The 26,624-nt window shown below is 37.6% G+C and overlaps 1 protein-coding gene across 3 annotated transcripts in view; it reads left to right on the plus strand.

The window, feature by feature from the left end:
- LOC149788985 (uncharacterized) overlaps positions 1-20,274 on the plus strand; it is a 36,507-nt gene extending 16,233 nt beyond the window's left edge. For all 3 annotated transcript variants that reach the window (XM_089975816.1, XM_089975815.1, XM_089975814.1), the window contains exons 2-6: positions 3,768-3,957; positions 4,720-4,766; positions 5,355-5,538; positions 18,693-18,739; positions 20,111-20,274. In XM_089975816.1, the coding sequence (XP_089831942.1) occupies positions 3,777-3,957; positions 4,720-4,766; positions 5,355-5,538; positions 18,693-18,739; positions 20,111-20,155 (504 nt within the window). In that variant the 5' untranslated portion in view covers positions 3,768-3,776 and the 3' untranslated portion in view covers positions 20,156-20,274. The remainder of the gene's footprint in view (positions 1-3,767; positions 3,958-4,719; positions 4,767-5,354; positions 5,539-18,692; positions 18,740-20,110) is intronic.
- The last annotated feature ends 6,350 nt before the right edge of the window (positions 20,275-26,624 follow it).

The raw sequence follows: 26,624 nt of genomic DNA on the forward strand, positions 1-26,624 counted from the left end.
GTTGATGGTCATGTTGATGGTCAGGATGATGGTTATGATGATGGTTATGATGATGGTCATGTTGATGGTCATGTTGATGGTCATGTTGATGGTTATGATGATGGTCATGATGATGGTCATGTTGATGGTCATGTTGATGGTCATGTTGATGGTTATGATGATGGTCATGTTGATGGTCATGTTGATGGTCATGATGATGGTTATGATGATGGTCATGATGATGGTCACGATGATGGTCAGGATGATGGTTATGATGATGGTTATGATGATGGTCATGATGATGGTCATGTTGATGGTCATGATGATGGTCAGGATGATGGTTATGATGATGGTCATGATGATGGTTATGATGATGGTCATGATGATGGTCATGTTGATGGTCATGTTGATGGTCATGTTGATGGTCATGATGATGGTCAGGATGATGGTTATGATGATGGTTATGATGATGGTCATGTTGATGGTCATGTTGATGGTCATGTTGATGGTCATGTTGATGGTCATGTTGATGGTGATGATGATGGTTATGATGATGGTCATGATGATGGTCATGTTGATGGTCATGTTGATGGTCAGGATGATGGTTATGATGATGGTCATGATGATGGTCATGTTGATGGTCATGATGATGGTCATGATGATGGTCATGTTGATGGTCAGGATGATGGTTATGATGATGGTTATGATGATGGTCATGTTGATGGTCATGTTGATGGTCATGATGATTGTCATGATAATGGTCATGTTTATGGTCATGATGATGGTGATGGTGGTCTTGTTGATGGTCAAGATGATGGTCATGTTGATGGTCATGATGATTGTCATGATAATGGTCATGATGATGGTCATGTTGATGGTCATGTTGATGGTCATGTTGATGATCATGATGAAGGTCATGTTTATGGTCATGATGATGGGGATGGTGGTCTTGTTGATGGTCAAGATGATGGTCATATTGATGGTCATGATGATTGTCATGATAATGGTCATGATAATGGTCATGTTGATGGTCATGTTGATGGTCGTGATGATGGTCATGTTGATGGTCATGATAATATAATGTTTAAGGTCATGATGATGGACATGTTTATGGTTATGATGATGGTCATATTAATGGTCATGATGATGGTCATGTCCATGGTCATGATTATGGTCATATTAATGGTTATGATGATTGTCATGTTTATGGTTATGATGTTGGTCATGTTGATGGTGATCATGATAGTCATGTTTTTGGTCAAGATGATGGTCATCTTGATAGTCATGATGATGGTAATGATGATGGTCATGTTGATGGTCGTGATGATGGTCATGATGATGGTAATGTTTATGGTCATGTTGATGATCATGAGTACAATCATGATGATGATCATAATGATGGTCATCTTGATAGTCATGATGATGGTCATGTTGATGGTTATGTTGATGGTCATGATGATGGTCATGTTGATGGTCGTGATGATAGTCATCTTGATAGTCATGATGATGGTCATGTTGATGGTCGTGATGATGGTCATGATGATGGTAATGTTTATGGTCATGTTGATGATCATGAGTACAATCATGATGATGATCATAATGATGGTCATAACGATAGTCATGATGATGGTCATATTGATAATCATAATGCTGGTCATGTTTATGGTTATGATGAATGTGACATTGATGATCATGATGATGGTCATGTTTATGGTTATGGTGATGGTCATATTGATGGTCACGATGACTGTCATGTTGATGGTCATGATGATGATGATGATGATGGTCATGTTTATGGTCATGTTGATGGTCATGTTGATGGTCATGATGATTGTCATGATAATGGTCATGTTTATGGTCATGATGATGGTGATGGTGGCCTTGTTGATGGTCAAGATGATGGTCATATTGATGGTCATGATGATTGTCATGATAATGGTCATGATGATGGTCATGTTGATGGTCATGTTGATGGTCATGATGATGATCATGATGAAGGTCATGTTTATGGTCATGATGATGGGGATGGTGGTCTTGTTGATGGTCAAGATGATGGTCATATTGATGGTCATGATGATAGTCATAATGCTGGACATGTTATGGTTATGATGATGGTCATGTTTATGTTTATGATGAATGTCATATTGATGGTCAGGATGATGGTTATGTTTATGGTCATAATGATGGTCATGTTTTTGGTCAGGATGATGGTCATTTTTGATGGTCATGATGATGGTAATTTTGATGATCATGATGATGATCATGTTGATGTTCATGATGATGGTCATGTTGATGGTCATGATGATGGTCATGATGATGGTCATGTTGATGGTCATGATGATGGTCATTTTGATGATCATGATAATGGTCATGATGATGATGATCATGATGATGGTCATGATGATTGTCATGATGATGGTCATGTTGATGGTCATGATGATTGTCATTTTGATGATCATGACGATGGTCATGTTGATGGTCATGATGATGGTCATGTTGATGGTCATGATGATTGTCATGTTGATGGTCATGATGATGGTCATGTTGATGGTCATGTTGATGGTCATGTTTATGGTCATGTTGATGGTCATGTTGATGGTCATAATGATTGTCATTTTGATGATCATGACGATGGTCATGTTGATGATCATGTTAATGGTCTAGATGATTGTTATTTTGATGATCATGATGATGGTCATGTTGATGGTGAGAAGTGCTTTGTCAAATGGAGTGAATGCTCATTATCTAGGAATATGCGTACTCATCCTTGGTCACTGTCACTTTGTGATTTAACAAAAGAAATTAAAATTGCACATTTGTTACTGAACAGAACATGTAAAAAATATTGGCAGTTACTCCAGCCACTATTTCGAACGTTTTATAAAGATACCAAACAATTATAAAGTTCGACATTGTCATCAGTTCGTATCTGGGGATAGTTTGCAGATTTCACTCACTCACATTGATTACCCAAAGTGTTTAAACAGAGACTGGTGCCAAAAACATTTTTATTAACGAATATTTTCTCGGCGATCTCCGAGCCAGTTCTCCAAATTAATCTAGAAAAGTTACGATAGTTCGGAGTGTATTGTATGGTAAAGGGAATTTGGTTACTTTGACCAAATCACTTCAGCGTGCTTGACATAACGCCATTGGGGATTTAACGTATGCTTCCTAGTGTGCGACGCATCAACTTTATCGAACTTACAAAGCACTGTTTCCGGTAAGAAAAGGGAATTATGTTCTCTTTTTATTACTGATGTTGTAAAAATAACAGAAAACAGGAACCGAAACGTTCAAGAAAAAAGACTTTCTTTTGTCACAAAAAGGAACCAAATGAAAATCCCAAAGAAGCAACATTGCTTTGCATTAAACTGATCAAACGATGAGAAAAAAGAAGTGTAAAAGTTTAAAACAGGAAAATGGAAGAACAAATGTACAGAAAGACCGAGATATGAATAGATGGGCAGGCAGAAAACACATTCCTGTAATATGCATACTCGAACTTTATTACGGGCTCTCGATATAACATGGCTATGAACCGCAAATGGACCAGCGAAATCTTACATCACCACCATCGCCTACGTACGTGTTCTATTAAAATCTCACGCGAACGCTACGAGACGTTTGGATTCAATATAAACATGTTATCCGTAAAAGTTGGGTGAGTTCACGTGTTTACAGTATAAGGCAGGGTAATGTCTGCTGTTAAAGAAGAGAAAATTAATTTATTTGTGAGTCATATAATCATGTTCTGTAATTAAAGATAAGCTTTTCATTCGTTGCAGCAAAATAACATGATGTTGCATTTTGGTGGCATAATTCTGGTGATCATTACATACACATATGCGCACGCTGCTGACTTCTCACAAAGACGTGAAGCTAACCCGGCCTCCCGTCATTTACTTGCTTCTGAAAAATGGTCGATTAAAGAACCCATGAATGCTTCTAGAATTGGTCACCTCAAGTTTTTTGTTGGTAAGATTGGGTTGAAGAAAATAGAGAGAGAGAGAGAGAGAATTAAACACAAATAACATTTAACCTTTATATTTATCCACTGCGATGCACGACACAAATTTCATTTGATGGTTTACTTACCTACGTATTTGAATGATTTGTCCTAAGTTTTTTCTTTTAACGATAATAAGAATATCTTGGCTACCACGTGTACAATAGGAGAATTATCCAGAAGAAATCCCCATCAGTGTTTACTGTCCCCATCAGTGTTAACCAGTGTTAACTGTCCCCATCAGTGTTAACTGTCACCATCAGTGTTTACTGTCACCATCAGTGTTAACTGTCACCATCAGTGTTTACTGTCCCCATCAGTATTAATCAGTGTTAACTGTCCCCATCAGTGTTAACTGTCACCTTCAGTGTTTACTGTCACCATCAGTGTTAACTGTCACCATCAGTGTTTACTGTCCCCATCAGTGTTAATCAGTGTTAACTGTCCCCATCAGTGTTAACTGTCACCATCAGTGTTTACTGTCACCATCAGTGTTAACTACTTCATATCTCATTTTGAAATGTCTTAATTCCGCTTAACATTTTGCAATAAAAAGTTTCTCCAATAAACGAACTTACATCTTCCTTATAGCAGTACAGTATACAAAATTCATTTGATAAGCAATTAGTTGTAATAGATTAGTCTAATTAGATCAGAAATTTGTTTAAGCGACTGTCAATTTTCGTTAGTTCTATACAACTAAAGCGTATGTGCTTCTGGTTCTTTTTTAGAGCTTCGACCCAAAGAGTCAAATGATGTTCAAGAATCATTTGTGCCTGTAAGTTGATTTCAGAATTGAGAGAGAGAGAGAGAGAGAGAGAGAGACAGAGAAATAGAGAGAGAGAGAGAGAGAGAGAGACAGAGAAAAAGAGACAGAGAGAGAGAGAAAGAGGCAGAGAGAGAGAGAGAGAGAGAGAGAGAGAGAGGAAGAGACAGAGAGAGAGATTATATTTTTGCATGTCTGGTCCTTTCTGTCATGAAACTGTTCATTGCATTTTTTAAAAAAAATGACTGGTGACTTTTTTTCTGAGATTAAAAAGCTCAAAATTTTCGCCACTGTCAACTGATTTTGTATCTCTACATGCTTGCCAAAATGAACGTAATGAAAGTAGTTTTCACTTTATAGTTTCTACTCTGAGTTCAATTTTTTCTCAGTCAGAGTGTTTCGTGTTCTTTAGGACAGACTCCAATATCACCTGTTTAAGTCTTAAGCAAATTGTTGACATAACATATTTGATTGGTCAGTTTTTAAGCTAGACTAAATTTTCAGCCAATCACATCGCTTGTTTCTAGACTTAAGTTATAATCCAGGCTTGACTTTTTTTTTCTCATGATAGCCATAACTGGCTTCTGTTTCTTTTCTTAGAAAGTCAGAAGGAGGCGGGGCTTATCCACGATTGTAGATGAAATTCTCCATAGTGGCCACTATCATCATATGTACCCGCCCAATCAGGACTTCCTTACAGAGCTCAAACATAGAGCCGAATCAGGGACCCTTACCAGCCTCATAGGAAGCATGGGATACTCATCTGTTCTCAAGCTGATGGAAAGTAAGTCTATATAACTAACCTAGTACCAGTCAAACAAGTTAAACGTTCCTCTGTTTTCTCTTTCACTTCCCTAGGTTTCTTTGTATTCGGAACATCCGAATTTCCTTATGTCTCTCTGTAAGAGACTGACAGATCTGAATCGAAGCCATTTTTTGTCTCCATCAAATGTTTATAAACTAACCGCCAGACGCATCCATAACTCAGCCGTTTATTCGTTGGTACTCGACTTAAATTTACCATCCACTATCATAGGCCGGTAACTAGCAAAATAGCTGTCTTCCATAAACCAGCCGTTTATTCGTTGGTACTCGACTTAAATTTACCATCCACTATCATAGGCCGGTAACTAGCAAAATAGCTGTCTTCCATAAACCAGCCGTTTATTCGTTGGTACTCGACTTAAATTTACCATCCACTATCATAGGCCGGTAACTAGCAAAATAGCTGTCTTCCATAACTCAGCCGTTTATTCGTTGGTACTCGACTTAAATTTACCATCCACTATCATAGGCCGGTAACTAGCAAAATAGCTGTCTTCCATAACTCAGCCGTTTATTCGTTGGTACTCGACTTAAATTTACCATCCACTATCATAGGCCGGTAACTAGCAAAATAGCTGTCTTCCATAAACCAGCCGTTTATTCGTTGGTACTCGACTTAAATTTACCATCCACTATCATAGGCCGGTAACTAGCAAAATAGCTGTCTTCCATAAACCAGACATACGCGCATTGCTGGATAGTAAAAAGTACTAAGATTCCCTGTATTACCGAGATGGATGATGTTGCATATCTGCGCAATCTTAGAAAGTTCCGGTGTTTTTCTAAACCAAACACGTCTATATGGGCGTTGTGGGTTGCGCACTACATCCACTATTTACATATCTCAGAAACTGAAAAACTTGACAACGTGCATTACCTTCGAAACTGAAGATTTGACAACTAAATTGCTTCAGTAAAATATGGGCTATGTTATGTTCTGCAAATCCACATCTTAACCCCTTTTTAGGAAGAGTTTTACTTGGTTAAATCACACATATTTGATTGACCTAAGGTTTTTGTTTATAGAACTGAACTTTCCATTTGTCAAAATCCTAATAAATCATATGTTAATCTAAAATATCTTCAAATATAAATTCACCGTGAAGTTTCTCTCATTGGTTGTCCGGCATTTTATTCGAGAGGCTGGACTGTGAACAAAGCCGTGTAATGGGTCATATATTTCCCTTTCTTTAGCACCAGGATTAACTCACGCTCTCAGATAAGCTGGCAAGAAAGCATTTCAATTTATTTCGCGTAACGAGACGCAATTTAAGCAGTGTTTCGGCAAATAAAATATGATGGAAAAAAAAAACAGGTACAGCCCAGCAATTAGCACATACAGGCTATTATCGGGGTTTATAGCCGAGTAGTTACAATTTATGAATCAAATCGATTTCTTAAAAAGATTTTTTTAACGATCAGCGTGCGAAGAACAGGGAAAGGGCAGAGATGGTTCCTCATAACTTGACTGAGAGTGCTATGACATTATTTTGTAATATTCATCCAACACCATGGGGAACTTAAAGGTGATATTAAACATTATGTTGCGTTAATTTAAGTTCGTGTTTTATAACGCATAAATCAAGTGATAGTAACGTGGAAACGAATGAGCTAACCATTTGAGCTTATTTTACCCCTTGAATTGAACCTCCAAAGGGAGAATATTCTGATACATGCAGCCCGGCTGTCTGTGAATAACCACATTAACCACAGTCCGGCTGTCTGTGAGTGATCAGATTTACCCACAGTCCGGTTGTCTGTGAGTAACCACATTTACCCGCAGTCTGGCTTTCTTTGAGTAACCACATTTCCTTTTATGCAACTGAATCGAAATTAACAAAGATTCCATTTTGGTCATAATGGTAACCAAAGGAGGACAGTTTATTGACACACGTCGCTGATGATTAAGGTGTTTGAAGCAAACAATGCACCCACCCCCAAACCGCCAAACCCACAAATAAGCACTAGCCTATATAAATGTATACTATGTTATTGTCCTTGATGTGCTACATCGTTTATATAAAGCATTACTTAGAGTAAAATTGCAGGCAGAAATATTCCAATCTGACCAGTTCAAGATTTTATTTCATTAAAAGTCGCAGCTAACACATACAAGTGTTATTCGGTCATATAGCCAGGATTGTTCATATATATATATATATATATATATATATATATATATATATATATATATATATATATATATATATATATATATATTTGTAGACGTATCATTATTAATAGCTGAATCATTAGGTCATTGTTTTTTTTTCTCTCACTCATTCTACAAACTTCTTAAAATACTTTGTCTGAACTTCTGGTATTTATAAATCACTGTTTTCTAAAGCTATCTATTTAAGCAAAAAGATTTCTTAAAACACTTTGTCCAAAACTTTGGTATTTATCGATCACTGTTTTCTAAAACTACCTAATTAAGCAAAAATATTTCTTAAAATACTTTGTTCGAACTTCTGGTAGCAATAAATCACTGTTTTCTAAAGCTATCTATTTAAGCAAAAAGATTTCTTAAAATACTTTGTCCGAACTATTGGTATTTATAAATCACTGTTTTCACGTGAACTCCTTGTTTTATACAAACTTTAAAACAAAATATTAAGATACTCTAGCACCAAATTATTTTAGGACACTGAGAGTAAAAACAACTTTTTTAATAAAAAAATGTCATCCTCAATTGGGATCTAAGTAAGTGTCATAAAAGTCAAATTTGAATGCAAAAGATTAATTCAGTAAACTTTTAGGTGATTCGTATTTTCCGTGGAAATACACTGAATGACTGCAAAAAATATACACTATTATTTTCGTTCGTAAGAAAAGAGGTATGTCTTTAAAATTTGACAGGGAAAAGCTTCTGTCGCACATAATATACCACATGGCAGACTGCAACACAAATAAATGAAATTTGCCTTCACAGAGGCACAGACTTACACTTATGTACTTTTAAAATACTTATGTTATGAAGTTCTTCATAACACCTGGACTAAAACAGTTATTTGTGTCTTGATAATTCAAGTCAAATTGTGTATTTTTTTATATATATTCTACTCGAGCATTCTTCATTGAAAAGTAACTTTGAATTTAATATTGGAATTTATTCCTTGGTTATTGCCTTTGGAATAAATTGCATAGCGTTTTATATCGAGCAATGTTTACTGATTCAATCGGTAAATTTTGATAACACCTTCAAAACATTTTACTAGGAGTTTTCTATAGTTTCGAGAAGATGATGTCCTCACAATTTCAGTTGAAATATCATATAATATAAGTCTAAATAATGAATTGTTCGGATCATGCCAAACATATGTATTTGCTGGTTCAAGTACATGCTTTCTTGTTTATGACACTCTTTAATTATTATTAAGTGATATCAATATGAATCAACAGTTTCCAAAGGTTGACCATTATAGTCAATGGATTTCAATATTTTATATCTTCTTCCGCTACATAATAAAGTTTCTTGTCGCTTCATTTACTTCAACACAACATTAGTAAATACGGTATAATGCATTTCGTAACTAGGCAGGGAAGTCTGCTAACAAAATAGTGCCATTGGCATACAATAATGACAGCAATTTACTATAATTATGCAATTAGGCAGGGAAGTCTTCTAATAAGACAAGTGTCATCGGCATACAATAATGACAGCCATTTAACGTAATTATCCAACTACTGACACGTTTTGTCATTTATGCACTGACACCAAGTTTTTTTTATTCCGTGAGAGAAAATATAAATAATTGATTAGAACAGCAAATAATAAGGATAAAGACTTTCACTTGTCGGGCATCAATTTACAATTGAAAAAAAATTGTATGTCACCGTGGTTTACGTATAATTTGATTTGCCTGCTAGCGTACATTATTGCATTCAGACATTTTTCGTCGGTTTTGGAAAGAGTATGTTTTGGATACTAAAGTCCTTTCTTCCACACGGCATGTAACGTTTTCCGAAAATCAATAGATGCACAGAAGGTTTTCTTATTTTGAAAGAAAAGTCGTCCACGATATGCAAAATGAAAGTATGAATGTTTGTTGAGTAGTCTTTACAGACGCTTGCTTGTGATTCGGTTCCCTCTCTTCTGTGGAGGGGGATTAGGGAAGACAGGGGCTAGTTGATACCAATTTCACTTATATAAAAATAATGTGAAACAAAGAATATTACAAGTTAAATTGATAACTGCATTTGTCAGTCATGTATATGGGCATTATAATCTATAATAATATTTTCTCCAGTAAACAAATAAAGAAGAAATTTGGTGAAAAGTAACCCCCTCTGGTTCGTATCAACATGCCCCATGCTGGGGTAGGTTGATACAGTACATGGGGCAAGTTGAGACATCATTAGTCGTATTAACTACTGCAATTGAGCACCCTGTTACATAACTGAGATAGCTGAAAACCAAACACATTCATGATTGATAGTCACCATGCCTTACAAGAAATGTTCAGCACTGGGCCTTACAAGTGCAAGAAACTGAAAAGTTATGAAAATCAGAAAAATGTGAATGAAATTTAAAAAACATGTTTGTCACTGTCAGATCAGTTAGGCCTGCACAGTCACATGTCATCGCTAGAGTCACAGTTCTGGCAGACAAAGCTCAAACTTCCATCAGTGCATGCTTCATGTGCCCACATCTCACAAACAATGCACTGAACCCAACGCTCTCGTGACTTGCTGTTGCCATATGGCTCAGTGCAAATGAGGCAGAAATGTTCTGATTCAGAATCAGAACTAGCACTCTCACTCTGAAACAAAGGTCTACGACATCTCTTGCGAGACTGCTGTTTCATAACAGTCTGAGTTTTTCCTGTTTCTACTGCTGTTTTTTACGCCTGTTTGCTGTCTTTTTGTCTTGGTTGTTATCTCGCTTCTGTTTGCCACCATCTTTCTTTGCTTGACTGTAGTTATTTCTCAGACCTGTGCTTTGCTTGGACTTTTTAGTCAAACTTCTCGCTGCAGTGTCCTGCTCGATCAGTTGTTTTTCTGGAGTGTCAGTAAGAATTTGTGTTCTACCTCTTTTCCTAATTGTCCGTTTCTCACTCCGTGGCCCGGCTTTAGGCAGTGGACGAATCATATGCAAAGAACCTGGACTCGTAGACGCTGATGGTTCTGGATCATTAAGCCTACTAGTAGTCGCAGTAGGGGTTGCTGCAGCTGGTTCAGCAAATGATTCCATGTGGTCATTTGATACATGCAGCGTTGATGGTATTGATGTTCCCTCAACCGAACAGACCATTTCTGACGTTGACGAATGTGGTTCTTCTTCAGATTGTGCAGGTTGACCTAGGCCTACCACTTCTTGGCCTTCATCGGTGGAAGATTCAGCAGCTGACCGTCGAGCGGTAGAAATTGGTGCCGACGCAGGTGATGATGATTCTTCAATCGGCAACATCAATCCTTCTGATACTTTGCTAGGATCTGGTCTATCCGTAACTGACGATGGCAAAAAAGCGTCGTCTGCAATTCTGTTTCGATTAAAGGGATAAATTCCTGTAACTTCAAATCCTGCCTGAATATTTGTTGGTGTCATGGCTGACTTGAATGCAGGAGCACATACAGCTGGAATGTCCAGTGCTTGCATGGGCCGTCCTGGATGGGCATTGCACCAGGTGTCACACTGTGCATTATAATAGCGTTTCAGTGGAAAATCACTGTGCAGTCAAGAGGCTGAAGCCGGTGAGAACAATGAGGTGGGAAAGATAATAAGTGCACTCCACTGTCCTTTGTAAACTGGATGTTCTCAACGGAGATGTGAGATTCATATTTGTCTAATAATAGAAGAACTGGCTGGGTAATGGATGGTTTGGTATGTTTAACGAAATGCTGAAGAATGAGAAGAAAGTTTTCTTTTGTCATCCAACCAGATTTGTGACAGCTTCCAATGCACCCTGGTGGACCGCCAGCAACAAGTCTCTCTTGGTACCTCACCATTGGGAATATGAACATCGGAGGAATGGCATGGCCAAATGCATTTATTGCACAACACAGAGTTACAAGAGTCCCCCATTCAGCACTTGTTACAGCTCCCACCTGTTTAACACCTTTTGGTGCTAAAATTTTGCCAGGATTTTGTGCTGTTGTGAGGACTGTCTCATCAGCATTCCATATGGCCTGTGGTTGAAAATGGAAACGCCTGTATAAGTTCTCCAGATTGTCATAAAACAAATTTACATTTGTACGGTTAAAACTGGTGATACGACCGATGGAGGTGGCTTCCGGTTTACGCACTGACAGAACACTGCTGTGGCGGTTCATAAACCCTGAAAACCAATCATCACCTGCTGACAGATTAGCTTTCCAGTTGTTTGGAATCTCTCTGCTGAGGTGTACTGCTAATTCATAACCCAGTTTTCTTTTTGTTTCTTTTGGTGACAAGCCAAAAAACATCTTAGATGCATCAAGCAGATATGTTACAAACTCTTTTTCCTCAGCGTCGGAAAACAGTTGTCTTGGCCGAGCATAGCCGCACTTTATTTCACCCTCTCCAGAAGCTGCCAGTTCTTTTTTCTTCTTGCAGAATCGATAAAGCGTCATCTTATCTATTCCAAATGCATCAGCGACTGGCCGCAGAGGTCGGTTCTGGTTCAAAACTTCATCGGAAGCACGTTCCAAAACATCTAGCCCAGCTCCTCGAGTGGTTTTCCGCTTATACGTTCGTACCATCTAAAACAGTAAAGTGTAAATAACTGTCAAGTACAATGCATATTCATATTCATGTTCACATTAGGCATACATTTATGCAACACTCAAGATAAAATAAATTAACACAAATAAATGGATATGAATATGAATGATTATGAATACGAATATGAACACCGTGGATTTCGAGTATGAATCTGAATCTGAATATGAAAATTAAATCACATCAAATTCATCAAACACGTTGAAGCACATCAAACATAGGCCTATTTCTATAAATTAATAAAATGCTTTAATGTACACATGTAGGCCCTGCAATGATGTACACATTTAAGCCTATGGGGGCTAGTTGATACAGTATCAACTAGCCCCGGCACATGTGTATCAATTAGCCCCGATAGGTAGGCCATGCTAAATTTCTTTGTTACTTTACATGGAAGAGCAGGAACTGAACGACACTTTTCTGTTTAAAAGCGGAAACAGCTATGCATAAAATAGTATTAAAATTATATTTGTCGTGCTTACCGTGCTTTCGCAAAATGCTAGCAAGAAATCTTCAAAAAGTTTTCAACGCAACTCGCAAATTAAAAACATCCGATAACTCGAAGACCAACGAGGTTTACGGCTTGCCGGAAATGCAGCGTTGATATCTCGCGTGCATCTAAAAATAGATACAAGATAGAGCTTTCCTGAAAATAACTAAGTAAGTAATGCCGCTTGTATCAACTTTCCCCAGTATCAACTAGCCCCGGCTTCCCCTACCGCCATAATTGTTTGCATGTATTTTCTAATCTTCTTTGATGCATTAATGTAAATGGCTGCCTGCAAGTGCTACTTTCATAATTATGTGTTTATATATTGTATTCTTCATGGATGCAAATTGTACGAGTCAGTTTGCAAGTGATACTTTCATAATTCTGTAACCATATATTGCATTCTTCATGGATTCAAATTGTACGAGTCAGTTTGCAAGTGCTACTTTCATTCTGTGTTAATGTCAATTGCTGCTTGTAAGTGCTACATTCATAATTCTAGTCACGAATTTTATAATCTTCATTGATGCAAGCTGTAAATGGCTGTTTGCAAGTGGTTAGATCTACTTTCCTTCATTGTATCTTGCAATTTGCCAACTACTGAACTGATTCTAAGTTCATCGTATGGCAAATGCTATGTCAGTTATTACAAGTTTTAATGTTCTATTTATAAATTTGCTGTATCAAAAGCTACACAGATTGCACTTTCTAAAATCATGAGTATAATGTAGCATCAAGCAAGTTACAAGTTAGCATCACAAACGAATGCATAGAAATAATGCCTCATTATGACAACAGATGGCACTGCGACACGTCAATTTCTTAATAGGACTACTCCTCTGACCCTAACAACAAGAGGTTCTACCGCTTTACGGAATGTTTGGGGCGGCTTATTTAATATATCATTCCAATTATTTTACCGCATTACAGTCAGCTGATTTATCAGAGTATTAACATTCGGAAGTTAGGTGGCCTGCAAGAAGCAGCAAACACATTAAATGTATCAAATTGTATACAATTAGATTTATTTACACAATGTTATAATTCCGCTGACCCTTCCCACCCCATTTTTATTTGGTCCTTTTGTGGGTGTAATTTACCGCTGGCAGAATAGGGTAGCCGCTTACAATCAAGGTTTAAGGTCCTAATTTGTTTATATATTCTTATTCACAATGCTATCAATTCAGAGTTTGTATATTATGTTAGAGTGCAGTACAAATTCTGCTTTTTGTATTAGTAAAGACCACACACACACACACACACACATATAACGTTGCTAGTTGTCTGTGACAAGTATCTCTGTTTTCATTTTAAATCTCGAATTCCAAGTGGTAAATAACTTGAAACAAGGACATCACATACAATGTATGGCATAGCTATATGCTACAACAAATATGAACTTATTTCATTATATAAGAAAATAAATTCTAACAGTATGAAATATATTTTCTATATCTAAACAAAGAACATTTCCATCTAATCATGAGATGTTTTATTTCCACAGATATCAAAGTCGAAACTACATTTTTTTATAAGGGCCCCGAGTGGCCGAGTGGTCTAAAGCGCTCTCCGTTACGGATCACTGCCATCTCACCTCTGTCTGCGGCGGTTCGAGTCTAGGATTCAGCCAATGTGGGTATGTGAAAAAGCTTGCCAGCAGCCTCTCGTGGGTTGGTGGTTCTTTCCGGGGTTTTCCCGGGTTCTTCCTCCGCCATTAATACTGGCCGCCATGTATAGCCTATCGTGTGCTGAAAAATGGCGTTAAGCCCCAAAACAACAACAACAACAACATTTTTTATAATTTAAAGCCGTATTCATCCATATATATAAAGTGATATTTACAGAACAGATTAGATGACTGATTGTATGGTACTTCACTGAGTAAGATCAGTAGAGTTTTTTCTTTGTCTTGTTCATACATGCTGAAGGAAAGACCCTAAGACTATCCCAAAACACTCTCATCGACACAGGATACATGTACACAATTACAATAACGTGATGAAATATTTAGTTTTTGTGCATTCTCTCTCTCTCTCTCTCTTTCTCTCTCTGATCATAGATAATTCACTAAACTATTTTTATATTGCAAAGAACAGCACACTTAATAAGTCGGAATCATGCGTCACTACATTCATATTTCTTAAATTATTTAATTTAAAATAAAAAAATCTTTGATGTGACAAAGAGCTGCTGAATAATTAGAACCTAAGGGTGCTATATTTATATTTTTAAAGTTCTTGAACCAATTTATTAATTTTAGTTGGTTTGATAATGGTAAGAATAACAATAAATAAAAGTAAAATCTCTTGTAACATTGTCTTTTGTCTGAATTTTTGCCAGTAATTTTATAAGAATTTATGTTTTTTAATGGGAAATTATGTAGCCCACCAAAGACACTAAAAGTAATAGCTATTCTTCTCGGCTGGTTTTCTTGTCTGAGCAGATTTGATCTTTAATTCAAACACGTTTACCAGTTTTTCCCAAAAAGAAAATATTTGAAAACGTACAAAGTGATCCAAATAGTGAGATGAGAGTAGGTTGGGGTACACTTGGGGTACTGAGGCAGTTTGAGATGCCATTTTCAATATTTTATGATACAATTTTGTATTGGTAGTTATTGGTAGTCAGGAAGGCATACCATGTGTGTAATTGCTGTTGTTGTTGTGGGGATTAACGCAATTTTTCAGCACAATATAGGCTATACATGGCGGCCAGAATAAATGGTGGAGGAAGAACCCGGGAAAACCTCGGAAAGAACCACCGACCCACGAGAAGCTACTGGCAAGCTTTCTCATATACCCACATTGGCCGAACCAGAGACTGGAACCCACGCAGACAGAGGTGAGATGGCAGTGATGCGTAACGGTGAGCGCTTTAGGCCACTCTGCCACTCGGGGCCCCGTGTGTAATTGCATTTGAGGTTATGGCATCTGAAAACTCTCTTGGGTCGGGCTGGTTACCGGTTGGGAGTGACATAGTATGCAGCCAAAAGCGTTGAGATTTGTCGGTAGCGTAGTAAGCTGTGCAAAAAGTTAAACTACAAATCATTTATAACATTTTAAAACCAAATGTTATATTTTCGGTAGTGGCAGAAAGACAGTGTACCGTTTTGAACTAATGAATTTAAGATTATGAAACCTGGGTCACGGTCCACGTCTTAGGATGGTGTGAGGGTAATAATATGCAATATAAATCGTGACGATTATTTGATAGAGAGACCGAGTTTCCTATTTAATTACATGATGCATCAACAGAAGGATGAACAAACTCTGTCTACGTCTGAAAGCACGTGATACAGTAATCAGGGATGCCCGCAGACTTAATATTCTGGGCGGGGAGGGGGCAGATATGAAGTGATCAGCTATTAAGTTTCACAGATACAGGCCAGAATGTTTAGAGCTGAAATCTGGGGGCGGGGGCAAATCCCCACCCCACCATCTCTGCGGATGCCCATGCCAGTAGTTCACTTGAAACTAATAAACTTAGCCTATTACACTGACCTCACTTAAAATCTGTTCGAATAAGTCAATAATAGAGGATGTTTGCTATTGAATTTGCAAGGCTTTTTGTGCCGATTAAAATTTCAGTCTCTCTCTCTCTCTCTCTCTCTCTCTCTCTCTCTCTCTCTCTCTGCTCCGGTGGCCTAGTGATTAGAGCGTCCGCCTCAGATGCGAATGTTGCGGGTTTGAAACTCGCCCGAGTCATTACAAAGGCTTAAAAAAATTGGTACTAACAGCTGCCTCGCTAGGCGCACAACATTCAGGTGTTAGGACTGGTCAGCCTGGTGTCAGGATAACGTGACTTGGTGGGACATGATGATCACGTCTGCGGCATGATGTCCCAGTGCTATACATAATTATAAACTGCCACACTGCAGACATAGTAACGATCTGACTGAAACATTGTTAAAGCTACGTTAAAAATCCAAATCTCTCTCTCTCTCTCTCTCTCTCTCTCTCTCTCTCTCACACACACACACACACACACACACACACACACACACACGCACACACACTGTCTCTCTGTCTCTGTCTCTGTCAGCAAACATATTTACCTATCTCTCTGTCAACGTGAATTCTTAACTTTCAGAAGAAGACAATACTTTATTATACACAATTTGTAAAGTTTACAACATATACAAGAAAATGAACATACATGCAGCGTGTGATATCATAACATAGATACAGCATGTGATACAATAACTTAAATATAACGTGTGATATCATGACATAAATATAGCGTTTGATATCATTACATAAATATTGCGTGCGATATCACAACATAAAGCTTAATATGTATTACAAAATTGTATTACAAAATGTGCAGAACGGAACATGAGAACTGCAAATATTTTGCAAGAATCGTATGCTACCTGTATTAATTAATTGATTATATTTATAAACGTTAGCCCTGGAAACGCAATAAGGATGTATAAATATTGATGATGAAACATAGAAATTTTCTAAATCAAAACTAGTTTTAAATAACCTGTAATTAACACTGTTAGATGACGTATTGTTTTTTAGCTGCCTATAGCTTGTCTGTATTGATTTTTATCGTTTTTCTACTGTCTTTGTTAACCATTTGACTGAATTAAGTGTATGTGTCCCAATACGTAACTGTACCTTTTATATCCATTTGGTGTCATAAGAGTTGCCGATGGCTCCCAATACGTAACTGTACCTTTTATATCCATTTAGTGTCATAAGAGTTGCCAGTGTGTCCCAATACGTAACTGTACCTTTTATATCCATTTGGTCCCAATATGTAACTGTACCTTTTATATCCATTTGGTGTCATAAGAGTTGCCAATGTGTCCCAATACGTAACTGTACCTTTTATATCCATTTGGTGTCATAAGAGTTGCCAATGTGTCCCAATACGTAACTGTACCTTTTATATCCACTTGGTGTCATAGAGTTGCCAATGTGTCCCAATACGTAACTGTACCTTTTACATCCAGTTGGTGTCATAAGAGTTGCCAATGTGTCCCAATACGTCACTGTACCTTTTACATCCATTTGGTCCTAATACGTAACTGTACCTTTTATATCCATTTGGTGTCATCAGAGTTGCCAATGTGTCCCAATACGTAACTAAACCCAGCATCATTTAATATAGATTGAACATTTTATATCCACCTGCTGTCAAAAGAGCTGCCAAAAGAGTTTTAATCAAAGAAAATGCATATAAAATAAACTTTTATTTAATAACCGCTAGCTAACGTAACCCAATTGTTTATCATGCGAGTTGAATGCTAATAACGAAGGGGAGCCGATCAAGTTTATCATATACCAAATAAATAAAGGTACCTTTTCTCATTTAGCATATTTCTAAGGAAAGAAAGAAGAGTTTTATTTTCAACTATATCCGATCGTAAAAAAAATCACCAAAATGTCACAATCATATGTTTAAAATAGATAAAATAGTCTGAAATCAGCTGACAGTCAATAAGCAACTATAACGTAAGTACATACTTTGAAAGAAAATACATACCTTTAATTAGCTATATCTACTAGAAGTTTCAGGCCAATGGAGATTTTCAATTCTTGTGAAATATAAGGTCTAAGTATTTATATTCATATACAAGATCAATAAAAGCATTTCTTATCTTAAATTTATGTTTCCGATCTTTTTTTTGAACCAAATACAATAATTTGTATTTCTCAGTGTTGATTGCGTGTGTAGAGGTATCGCAATGCCTGATAAATTTATACAGGGTAATTAATAGATGGACCAGTGAGTCAATGAATCAGTCGATCGACCCCATCGATAGCTGCACACACAAACACACACACACACACACACACACACACACATTTCCAAGTATGTACGATTGTGCGTACCACTATTTAAATGCTGTGGATTTTTTTAAAATACAGTTTTCAAATTCGAATTTTATCAAATAGCTTTGTCATTTTAGATCTTACACCGACTGATGCCCACAAGTTGAACAGTGCAATTGTCAAGGTAATGCATACATTATAATTGGTGACTCATTCTCTTCTAAACGGGTAGGTGCCTACAGAATTATGTAGAGACACGATTGTTGCAATACTCAAGTATCCGTCATATTAGTTAAACACAAGTATCTTGAGATAAAAGGGTGGAAACACCACCCACCCACCCCAGAAAATCCATTCTCCCACTTCAGCTTTGCAATTTTCGAGCCGTTCTAAAGAATGCGAAGTACTGATATGATGTGAACCGTTGTCTGATACATGATCGTTATATGAATAATGTAATATATACACATATTGTAATGCTAGTATTCGCATACCGCAGGCAAATCACAATTAGATATAACCACATTATGGATATATCCAGGGGCGCCCGCAGAATTATTTTCGGGGAGGACGGCAAACACATAAGTTTTACAGATGTAGGCCAAAACATATTTAGAAGTGAAATTGAGGGAGGGGGTTAAGTGTCCCCTTTGCCCGTTTGTGTGGGCGCCCAGTAAGAAGATTTTAAGTTTTAACCCCAGGGTAGAGAAACAGGGAAACTCCCAGCGACTAATTCCGGACAAATGTGGTAATCGTTATAGGGTTCAGATAGTATAAATTACAAAGTTATTACTATGGCCATGTGAGCTGATGGTTGTTGTTGTTGTTTAGGAGTTTAAAGGCATTTCTCAGCGCAAAATAGGCTATACATGGAGGCCAGAGTAGCTGGTGAAAGAAGTACACGTGAAAATCCCGATAAGAACCACCGACCCACCGAAAGCTATTGGCAGCTTTCTCACATGATCACATTGGCCGAACCCGAGACTCCAGCTCACGCAGACAGAGGTGAGATGGTAATGATCGGTAAAGGCTAAAGGAACTTTTTAGATCACTCGGCCACCCGGGGCTCCGTGAGCTAACGGCACGACGTCTGGCAGTCATTCACCAATATTTGTTTGTTTTAACTAAGTCTCAATAATTACAGTTCTTAATCTGTTCACAGCTAGCAGTTGTGTCAGTAATGTTGTGTTAACTCCATTCGTAGATTTTCAATCTACCTGGAACAAGAAAGCTAAATATGAATGTGGGGATCATACACGGTTTTCTGCGGGGAAATGTTTGAAGCCGAATGTTTAAAGTCTTTCACTCGTGCTCAGATAAATTTTACAATACACCTGCATTAATAATTAATTATTTCATAAATGACATGCAACATACATGTACCTATAACAAATTTCAGACAGGAAATAACTGAGGGCAGCACGTGCAAGTCAATATTTCAGTACGATAGACGTCGGAAATTTGCACGTGCTAACGCAGCTAAAACTAGATTGATAGCCTAAGAATGGTTGAATGTACATGTATAATTGATTCAACTTTATAATTTTACTTTCAGCAAATGCAGCACGAGAGTCATGGTGACCATGAACACGGTGTCTAAAGAAACGCCGTTCAACATGTTGCTTTTCAAGTTGTTAAAATCCCTTGGTTCATGGCATATTATCTGATGTGCACAAGGTGACACCATTGTTTGGAAATGTCAGAATATACTGTGTGCATATGTGTAGTTTTTGTTTATTTTGTGTAGTTTGGTTCTGTCTGTCTCTCTCTCTCCCTCTCTCATGACAGGTGCCCATCACTCGTAATGTGAGCTGATCTGAGGCACAATAAAAATTATGTTCCGCCGTATGTTAAAAAGCACGGGGGCGGTTTGGGGCAGAAGGGAAATTTAACGTTATGAGTAGTTGTTGGGAATAATGGAAATTTAATACAGAGCTCGTTCTGGGGTACAAAGGAAAATATAATGTTAAAACTGTCCCACCTCCATGTTGAAAAATTTCAGAACACAAGAAAATTTAACATTATGTGTCATTCTCGGGAAAAATGGGAAATGTTAACGTATGTTGTAGGTTTAACATGGTGTGTCGTTGTGGAGCACACAGGGAAAAGTAATGTTAGTTGTCTGATATCAAGCACTTACTTATGTACTATCCAGCCTTTATGTTTATATACTGTCCAACACCTACTGTTATATAATATCCAACACCTCGTTTTATACACTATCAAACACCCAGATGGAGTGACCAATAACCCCTACACCTACTAGCCAACGAAAAGTGTAGGATGTAAAAGAATGGGTATGAAATCACAAACTGTCACACACAAACAAGGGTAGGAGGGTTGCCTTACAGTCTATACCCATATATATATATATATATATATATATATATATATATATATATATATATATATATATATATATATATATATATATATATAATTACTTTTGTGAACAAAGATGAATACAAACATACTAGCATATAGGTTTTTTTTTTTTTATTACAATGATATAATAGTATCTGTGGCTCTAAAGGAACTGGGTTGTCCCTGAAAAAGGTCGTTGGGTGTTGTCCTGAACCGTTGATGTTTATCCATATCCAGGGCAAGTAGTACACCACCTAAGTTGTGTTCTGTAACAAGGGCGCATCTCATTTAAATACTATGTTGTTCTGTGGATGGATAAATTTAGCTTACAATGAAGTCCATTTGTTTTCATATCACGATCTTCTTATTCAGAAATCATTGACAGTTGTTAGTGCCGTTGTTGTTGCTGTTGCTGCTGTTCTTCTGCTTACCACTACACCAGCCTCTCGTGAATGCTCATCCACCTTTCGTAGTGGAACTCCCTCTCTTCTCACTTGCTCCCTCTTTAACTGACAGCCGTGGGGGTAAAATTCAATCGCTTCTACCTGGTCCAGGAAGTGTTGTACTTTCTCCAAAAGCGACACTGCGGTGCACAGCTGGCCACTCTGATAGTGGTGGTTACTCGTTGTTCTTAGTTCACGTTGTCTAAGATGAATGACAAGACAGGCGAAATGTGGTTTCAAGAAATGTAGTTCACATTCATCGCTTTGTATGTTAGAAACACTGATGTGAAGGAAAACATACCTAGCTATGCTACACAGAGATATATTAATCACGCGCTTCAAAATTGAAGTTTTTATTTTTCAGGCAAACCCTTTTATTACTTACACTGAGAGACTTAATACAGGAAGGTAGGATTGTTTGCACAAATATTTTATTACACTTGAAGTAGAGGGGGGTTAAGTTTTAGTTTTTAAAAAAAATCAAACAACACTTATACAAGCAAATAGATTAGCATTGACTGAATATAATTACTGTTTCTAAGATAGGTCTGTTGTCCTGAAAAAGGCCCGCTTGTTTTGTTCTCATGGATCGCTGATATTACTGAAATATACAAGACAACATGGCTGCACAATTGGTCTCACTACACAACAGTTACGTCTTCTTTTGCAAGAGACAGTGAGTCTAAAATCTGGCCTATCTCTCAATCTTCATCTTGCATTCTGTTTCCTCTTCACCTAGCTGCTGCTGCTGCTGTTGTTTCGTTTTCTCTTTCCAGTCTTTATTTGTTCTGTTCATTTCCTCTTTCAATATTTCTTGATGTAGCTCTTTTGACATTGAGGAAAACACGTTTTCTCTCAAAGCTCTTCTGAATCAAGTTGGTGCTTTACTCTGTGCATTTGCAATAGGGCTTCGCCACTTTTGCGGTCTTACTCATAATTGTTGACAAGTAAGCGATGGATGACTCAAATGTACTCATTCATGAACTTAAGTCGCCTATAGTCAATCGGCCTTGTGCGACGGGTTAATGTCTACTAAGCAGACTTCTTAATTTCTCATCGAGTGGTAGGCATGCAAGTACTGCCACTTGACACTATCACGTATCCACGGCATGCTTCTTAATTTATCATCAGATGGGAAACTGGAGCCACCACCCGGCGACACCCTATCTGAGTACAAACGCTCACGTCGGGGATTAAGTCACGTTCACCGCACACTGATTTATTAGTTGAGTGCGAAACAGGAACAAATACTCGGCGTTTGAATTCGCGAACTCATATAGCTATGTCTTGACGCAGAAAAGGAGGGAAAGTCCGCCTGGAGTTCCCGAGAGTCAGCGGAAACTTTCTAAAAGGCCATAAAATTACTATCACTCCAATTATGCCCAGTGATCTATGTCGGGGCTGCTTCCTACTACCAACAGTGTGTAAGACACACATTGCAATTAGGATCTGATCTTGCTAACCACTTGTAAATTTTCTTATTCCGTGTGAGTTTAGAATTTTGCCAACATAGTCTACATACATATTAACCAAAAAAGCAGTACGAAAGAAAAAGCGGGTCTTTGTGACCCATTAACCTTTTGTATTCTAATTATGTTGGCCAATGGATCATATTTGAATATTATTTAAGTTTTATGGAAATGGTTTGTCAACCAAAATGAAAACCCTAGGTCTAAGAGGCATATTTTTCTTAGAGGCTCTTTAGGCAGTTTACTTTAACAAATGAAGTTCCATCTTTAATCAGAGAGACCAGAGGCAATGGTGTACGTTCAAATTTTCATTTATTTTAGAGGATACTTGGGTGTGGTTCTGCACAGAGTGACTGATGTCGTTTCCCACGTTTGTTAAGGCTTCCACACGTCCGTGAAGTCAGGCTTCTACGAAATTTGGTTCGTACTCTTAGCATTAGCCATCAGATGGAGGACGGTAACACTTCGATTCAATCTTAGACGTACATCCACTTCATTCAAGGAATGCTTGTATCGCAACCACAAATGCAAATGAGCCGCCATTTCTAAACTGCGTCCTTGTTTGATTTTATATTTGCGGTCTTTCAACCAAACACTTTGAATATGCACCATCAACCGCAGACAAAACGCTGTCGTGGAAATTTTACAGAGTTCCATGTTTCAGATATTTTAGGTAAGCTCGGAAAGGCTAAGTGTCCATACGGTTGCTGACTAGTTTGTTGTTCGAGTACAAATCCATTTCTCTGAACAACAAATGCATGGAATTTGCTGATCTTCGTCGATGAAATGGCAAACAGACTGAGTTTTGACATGGAACATTTGCTGTATCATGTTTCTTTAAGTAATCAAAAGCATCAAAGTCTCTGAGAGTTATTTTTCCTTCTGAGTTATGACGTTTCTTCCACGTTTTTCTCTGCCTTGTCTTTGCTGTGGCGTAGAGGAAAAGTAATACTTTCAACAGGTGTGTGAAGTGAACTTATAGGTGTCTCTGTTTTACAAGTGCTCTTTTCCAGCTTTCATGAAAGTTTCTTTAGGACTTTGTTGGACGATGAGAACGGTTTGGAAAAAAAAATTTTTGCTCTCGCCATAGTTGTGTCTTTTAAAGCTTGCAATCGTCGAGTGAGCATAGGTATTAATATCTGATTTTAACATTTCTCCTTAAAAAGTCGTCATTGTCGAACTACTTCGACATGGAATACATGGAGTATCTATCACAATTCAGCCGAGAATCGTTTTCGAAAATGTAAGTTTCACTATGATTTTTGCTCTGTAGACGAGAATATTTTGTCCTAGATCTCCTTTCATGCTCATTTTCACAGTGAAAATACAATTTACTTACAGTAAGATAATGAGGCTGTACAAATTCTGGTTGAACGCCATACGTCTTTCTTCCTTCATCGTAATCAGCTATGGCAGAATCCGCTTAAAAAGGGATGACTCTTAGAAACGGAACTGCTGTGTTTCCCACGACGTTGCACTCGTTGTGCTCGACGACATCAAAACACACACACACACACACACCAAATTCAGTCATTCTTTCAATTCGATAGGATAGCGAAAATAATTGTGCAGTATATCTCGTTGTTGTCGATGGTAAAAATTAAACATATGTTTCCACCCAGAATACGAAACAAACTGAGGAAATGCGATATACAGCATTTTGGCGTCAGAAAACTTAGAGACAGTAAAAATTAGATTGTACTCCATAAGTACACATCGATAAGTTTTATCCAGTACTTTGCCAAACTGATCGTTAAAAATAGTTGAAATTGTCTCGACGAGATGTCGAGCATTAACATAATATCCTGCATGATTTTTCACCCTATAAACACTCGCTTGGGATTAGCTAGTGCTACTTTTTGGATTTGTAATAACCAGAATCATTTGGTTGTTGTTGTTGTGGGGTTGAACGCCATTTTTCAGCACAAGATACGCTATACATGGCGGCCAGTATTAATGGTGGAGGAAGAACCCGGGAAAACCCAGGAAAGAACCACCGACCCACGAGAAGCTACTGGAAGTTTTCTCACATACCCACATAGGCCGAACCCGTGACTCGAACCCACGCTGACAGAGGTGAAATGGCAGTGATCCATAACGGTGAGCTCTTTGGACCATTCGGCCAGTCGGGGCCCCGGATCATTTGATACAAATATCCTTAAACCCGTTCATTAAAAATTTCGTTGATGAAATTCGCTTATCTCCATCTGCATTCCAATCTTGAGTGGGATGAATGATCTCTACCAAAGTCACATCCCATTGAGTTATGTATGGATTCAGGTAAATTGGTCGTGAAACAACATCCATAGAACCGTCACTAGGTAACATTAAATAAAATTGATTATTCATAGTTCGATGTTCTGTTCTCTGAAGGGCAGCCACAAATCAATGTTCTTTCAAAAAGTACCTCGACACTAGCTTCAGTTCCAGGATTTTCAGTGGTGAAAAATGGATATGTATTTCTTCAATTCTTTGTTTAAGAGCTGGATTCAGTAATTCAGTGCCTTTGTCTGTCTGCCATCATAGAAAGTGTTGACCACTTTGTTTTAAGATACATTTGAAAGTTTTAGAAGTCAAAGGAAGTACCAGAGGTGATTTTTGAAAACACATTTATGGCACAAAATAAATATTGTAACTCAGTTGTACGACTCGTGACCAGGATTCTAATAAACAATTTCTTAAAGTTTATCCTTTTGGTTGCTGCTGCTCAATACGTCATCTACTGTTTGATACTCCTTTTAGGTTGTACGTGTAGTATTTTAATTTCCGTTTGACGTGTCCGACGAGCAATAGAAGTAGGAACATTTATCGGTTCTTCTGGCACTTTTTTCTTGATTTCTTGTTCACTTCTGTCTTCCATTCTTTAAGTTTTTCTTCTGCTGAAGATGATATTGACATAGTCTTTCTGACCCAGGCTTACATTTACTGCCTTCGAGTAAGGGTCGGTGTAAACAAGGAAGCTGCCAGATTAGGTGTTTGAGCAGCCGGAAGTTGAAACACTTCTTTTATTTCTATCTTTTCTTCATTTTCTGTGGATGTACGTATCATCATATTTGTTGCCTTTTGTCATTCTTCACTTTTCATGACATTCTTGAAATCTCTCAAAGTAGGTTTAACTTTCTCATCTAAAGCTTTCTGGATGAACAGTTAAAGAAGTTGTAACAATTGTTCGTACTATTGTGATGTATCTGTTTCTGTTTCTGACAAATCTGTTCGATCCATCAGTGAGTGTCGTATCTGTTGTAAGTGTGACATCTTAGAGAGATTAGGAGGCACATGTGGTATCCATTGTTCGTACTACCGGTGGAGTTACATCCACCGTTTGTAAGGAACTATAGTTAATGTTCTTCCTTCCATAAGATCCAAGAGTATAAATATGATGACATTCCAGAAACCTCTGATCTTTTTATCATCTTCACCATCATATCACTCTTAATAGAAGTGGTACAGTAGTCGATTATAACAAGGGAGCAGCTACTTTTAACAACGACCCTAACAGAATGGGTAGATATCATTTCTTTTAACTGACTGACACTTTTGTTTTCACCATTTTTAAGAACGTGATGATATCCTAATAATTTTTCAGTATCTTGGTCAAAGGAAGCGTGTCTTTCAATACATTCAAATGAAATTCAAAATACTTATCGACGATTTCTTTAGGTACCCTTTGAATGTTTTGTTTTTGCGTTGAAACGTTGGATTTAGTAATTACTGACTAAACATACCAATCTTTAGTTAAGCTAGGAGGAGGACACTTTTTCCTTTTTGGACGGCTACTTTGAACATTGATGAT

Source organism: Sinohyriopsis cumingii, chromosome 11 (genome assembly GCF_028554795.1).
Source record: "Sinohyriopsis cumingii isolate HCF-2022 chromosome 11, ASM2855479v2, whole genome shotgun sequence".
Classification (NCBI taxonomy): Eukaryota; Metazoa; Mollusca; class Bivalvia; order Unionida; family Unionidae; genus Sinohyriopsis; species Sinohyriopsis cumingii.